We start from the raw sequence: 4,411 nt of genomic DNA, 5'->3' as shown, positions 1-4,411 counted from the left end.
TTTTGCCGCGACTGCATCTTGGCACCAGTCTTACTGCCCTGGAATGCAGTTTCCTCAACGCGGCGCTCACTCTGACTCCTCTCTGCTTTAATCCGTCAGGTCTCAGGTCTTGCGGGTGGGAGTCGGGTGAAGGAGCTGCGTTATATGGTTGTGACACCCACCCCCGCCCCCATTTTCAGGTCAGAATTTTCATGCCTTTGGAAACGAGGGACCCAGAAGAGCCCTTATTGTAGGAGGATTGTCGCCGTTAGACTTCTAAGCTCCAAAAAACCAAGGGGAGACACAATCCAGATTGTTCCCTTAAATCCCAAGTAGTATTGTTCTTTCCTCCTTAGAGTCCGCCCCCCGCCCCCACCTGTCCCATATATTGATCGGCCACTTTGCCACCGCGTTCCAAGGTTTGGAGAGCGTCACAATGCCCCACCGTCCCCAACTCTTAAGTGGCCGACGGTGGGCAGTCCAGAAGCTAGGACCAGACTCATCTGCCTGAGGGCACAGTAGGAGGGACGGAGGGATCTCCCATGAGCTCCGAGGGCGAGGTGAGAACCAATTGGGGGGGGGGGGCTTATAACGGGGCAGTTAGGAACCGGCAGAGGTACCCCCACCTCCAGCTTTCAACTCAGGCGAGGAAACTTCGAGACCTTCCCGTCCACACCTGATTGACAGGAGGAAGCTGTCGCGGCCCAGGAGGCGAGTGTGGGTGTGCAGAGGTAGAGACGAAACCTAAAAGCTCGCAGAGCCGGCGAGGGCTTGCAGTCCTGGACGGTACGGGTCTGCGTCTGGTGCCCCCTACTCCATCAGGCTGCTTGCTGGGTCCACCAAGCCTGACCCCTCCAGCCAGAAGGGGATCACGGATTGTGTCCGCCGCCCGGGCTCCTGCCTGCCGGAAGGGGGCTGGGAAGCCGGGAGCCCCGCGCGCCACTTCCCCGGCAGCGTCAGTTTCACCCAGTACTGGCTAGTGGTTCCCTCGTGGCTCTGCGCGGAAGTCCGCCTCCGCCCTTCCCTCCCCCATCCTGCGCGCTGCCTCCGCCTCCTTCTTCTGCCTCCACCCTCAACCCCCATCCCCGCCTGACGGGAGCTAGCCCTCAGTCCTCCCGAGCTCTGGTTGTGAGCGCCGGACAAGTCCAAGGCGCCTCCTCCCAATATGGACAGCCGCTACACCAGCACTGCGGGCATCGGGGACTTGAACCAGCTGAGCGCTGCCATCCCGGCCACGCGAGTGGAGGTGTCCGTGTCCTGCAGGTGAGGACGCAGCCCTTCGCCTCCCTCCTGCCCTCCTGTCTGCGGGGTTGGTAGCACTTGGAGAGCGCTCGGGGTACCACGAGGCTTTGCGCGGGCGAGAAGTTGCCCCATGAGTGGGAAATATCTCAGCAATGGGGCTGGAGTTATCCTGGGTCAGGTGACACAGGGGAGTGGGAATTAGAAGCAAGTGGTGGGCTCCGGGACTGGGACTTTTTATTTTCTTTCTGGGAAACGCTGTAAAAGTTGGCTGGGCTGTGACTCAGCTGCGAGAACACCGGCCGCCGCCCAATTTACAAGCCTGTTTTCCGTCCCAAACCCGGGCTAGATGGTTGCGTGATGATCGGAATCGAAGGGGACAGCACTGCCAAAAGCGCTCGTGACCGCTGCACGCTTCGGCCCGGGACTCCCTCTGCTAGGCGTGTGCAAACCTTCTGTTGCTAGGGTTGGCTCCAACGTCGGCAGCTTTCTCCCCACCCACTTCCTGGAGCCATCCAGCTTGCTTCTCCCCCACCCTTCCGGGCTTTTTGCCTTTTGCCTGATAGGTAGAAATTTCGGCCCTCCTTGCAGACGAATGTTGCCTTACCTAAGATCTGGGAAGTCACGACTTTGTTTTGTTTTGTTTTCGGGCCCAGACACATTTGAGTGCTTGTAAGAACTGACTCTCGGCCGGGCGCGGTGGCTCACGCCTGTATTCCCAGCACCTTGAGAGGCCGAGGCGGGCGGATCACGAGGTCAGGAGTTCGAGACCAGCCTGGCCAATATGGTGAAACCCCCGTCTTTACTGAAAATAAGAAAATTAGCTGAGCGTGGTGGCGGGGCACTTGTAGTCCCAGCTACTTGGGAGGCTGAGACAGGAGACTCGCTTGAACCCGGGAGGTGGAGGTTGTAGTGAGCCGAGATCGCGCCACTGCACTCCAGCCTGGGCGACATCGCAAGACTCCATCTCAAAAATAAATAAATAAATAAAATAAAATAAAAAATTAAAAAAATTTAAAAAAGGAAAAAAAAAAAGCTGACTTTCAACCCTGTCCAGAGACTGTAAATTACAAACTCGTTGTCCTGACGTTCTTCCGGTTAGTTGCCCTGTAAATAAAGCAACATCACTGCTATATTGTGGACGATTTTGAGAAGGAGATAAGCGACGGTGCTAAATTGGTATTGGCCATTAGTTTGCGAATTAATATTGACCCTAAAGCCCACTCCCTTGTTTGCATAATTGGGTCTGTCTCACTGGAAAACTGCCTCCTCATTTATCCATTTTTGCCCTAAGATTGTTTTTATGCCCTCAGATCCTCCCTTTCCTTTCCTTAGCAAACTTGCCTTGAAGAAATCTAATAAATTTGAGTAATCTTGATGTAAATAAGTTTAAAATTCCATCAATCTTGACATTGCATTTTCACAAACTGACCCTAAAGCCAAAGGAATTCTTCTCTGGGGCTGGAAATTCGAGCACCAGCAACCCTAGTAGAAGTATTATTTGAGGGTAGAGGACAGCCTTTAGCCCTGAAACTATCACCTGATTGTTTGCTCTGCTGCCTCTTAAGACTGATCTGGGACTATGGAAATAATCATGCTGATAATGATAGCTAACATTAAGCTCTTGCCTTATTGCTGTCACTGTTTTAAGTGCTGCCTGAGATTTTTCTGTCAATGGAACAGGTGAAGCTGTATGGAAAACTCTTTAGAGAATTCACAGGACTTTTTCTTTTCTCTGAAGCTGGTTTTGGATGTTAGAGGGAAGTTATTGGTATATACAGATAATGGATAGCCAAAAGTCCTGCAATAATAGCATTACTAGAGTTCTTATCCTCTACTCAACAGTCTGCAAAGTCTAAATGGCATGTGGCCTATACTTGGAGTGAACATAAAAGAATATTGTCCATCAAATCTGAATTTTTCCATGAGCTTTTTAAGGGAAATTATATCTAAACTGGTCATTCTGCCAGTAAGGCCCACGTTTAATGGAGCCCCTTTTTTGATGCATGTTTTCTGTGAGTGTGCTGGGCAATTTGTTTCAGTTTGCTGCCTCGGCACCTGGAAATCCCTTGTTCCAGCTTTTTTTCATAACATTGCTTTGACATTTTATTTTTAATTTTTAAGATTTCTAATAGGAAAAAAAAAATTCCTGAAAGAGAATGCAAATACTTAGTGTCAAGCATCTCTGCCAGGGCCACTAGTGCTTAGTCTATTGTTTGAGTTGCTTCTGACTCAGCTTACTATTTACTATAAGTTTGAGATAAAAAGCATCTTTTGGGCAAACAGAAACATAATTAAATACCCAAGTTAGTGCCTTTGGAATAGGTTCAGGAATAGTTCCTGAAAAGGTGGATTAAATTTATTTTTAATATATTAAAATTCAAAAATAAAAATATTTGAGTTTTGTTGGATCTTGTAACCATAGAAGGTGATTTAGTTTGGGCTTTGGCATCAGAGACCTAAGTAAAAATTCTAGCTTTGTGACTTGTTCTTGCTATCTTGGAGTAAGTTCTTATTCAGTCTGTCTAAGCATTCTTATCTCCAAAAATAAGAATAATTATGGTATTTTCCTTATATAGAGTGTTATCAAGGTGATGTGTGAAAGCACTTACACAATGCATGAAACAAAAACATGTTTTCAAAAATGTTAGCTATCATTATAATATTGGAAATAACATTTGTTGAATAAATGTGTTATGTATGATTCAGGTATGGAATTCTGTAAAAGTCTTTCTCTTTTGAACTTCAATAAGTTGGTTAAATAACACAGGGATAGAACCAGCATTGGGATACCTGTTCCCTCTTTCTCTATCTTTAATGTGAATCAAGAACCTGTTTTGTAGAAAGTTTGTGGGGATTTCACTTAGCAACAAGGCACAGTTGAAGGCCTCTAAGCTTTACTATGGGCAGGCAGAGTAAGGAATTCCCTTGCCTTACTATACCAGAGACTGAGGATTTGCCAACACTTCAAAAGCAGCTCAGATTTGAATAGGTTCTTTCTTTCTCATTCTTTCTCTCTCTCCTTTCTTTTCTTTTCTTTCTTTCTCTTTCTTTCTTTTCTCTTTTCTTTCTTTCTTTCTTTCTTTCTTTCTTTCTTTCTTTCTTTCTTTCTTTTTCTTTCTTTCTTTCTTTCTTTCTTTCTTTCTTTCTTTCTTTCTTTCTTTCTTTCTTTCTTTCTTTCTTTCTTTCTTTT

The 4,411-nt window shown here is 47.0% G+C and overlaps 1 protein-coding gene across 2 annotated transcripts in view; it reads left to right on the top strand.

Annotated features, from left to right (window-relative positions):
- The first annotated feature begins 1,047 nt into the window (after positions 1–1,047).
- Positions 1,048–4,411, top strand: part of CPNE8 (copine VIII) — a 247,008-nt gene continuing 243,644 nt past the window's right edge. Inside the window, exon 1 of one of the 2 annotated variants that reach the window (XM_011994105.1) lies at positions 1,048–1,242. In XM_011994105.1, coding sequence (XP_011849495.1) covers positions 1,145–1,242 — 98 coding nt within the window. In that variant the 5' untranslated portion in view covers positions 1,048–1,144. The remainder of the gene's footprint in view (positions 1,243–4,411) is intronic. The other variant, XM_011994097.1, reaches the window with a different exon arrangement.

This window comes from Mandrillus leucophaeus, unplaced genomic scaffold, assembly GCF_000951045.1.
Source record: "Mandrillus leucophaeus isolate KB7577 unplaced genomic scaffold, Mleu.le_1.0 Scaffold1117, whole genome shotgun sequence".
Taxonomy (NCBI): domain Eukaryota; kingdom Metazoa; phylum Chordata; class Mammalia; order Primates; family Cercopithecidae; genus Mandrillus; species Mandrillus leucophaeus.
Note: the sequence above shows the minus strand (reverse complement) of the source record. Positions and strands in the feature narration are given on the sequence as shown.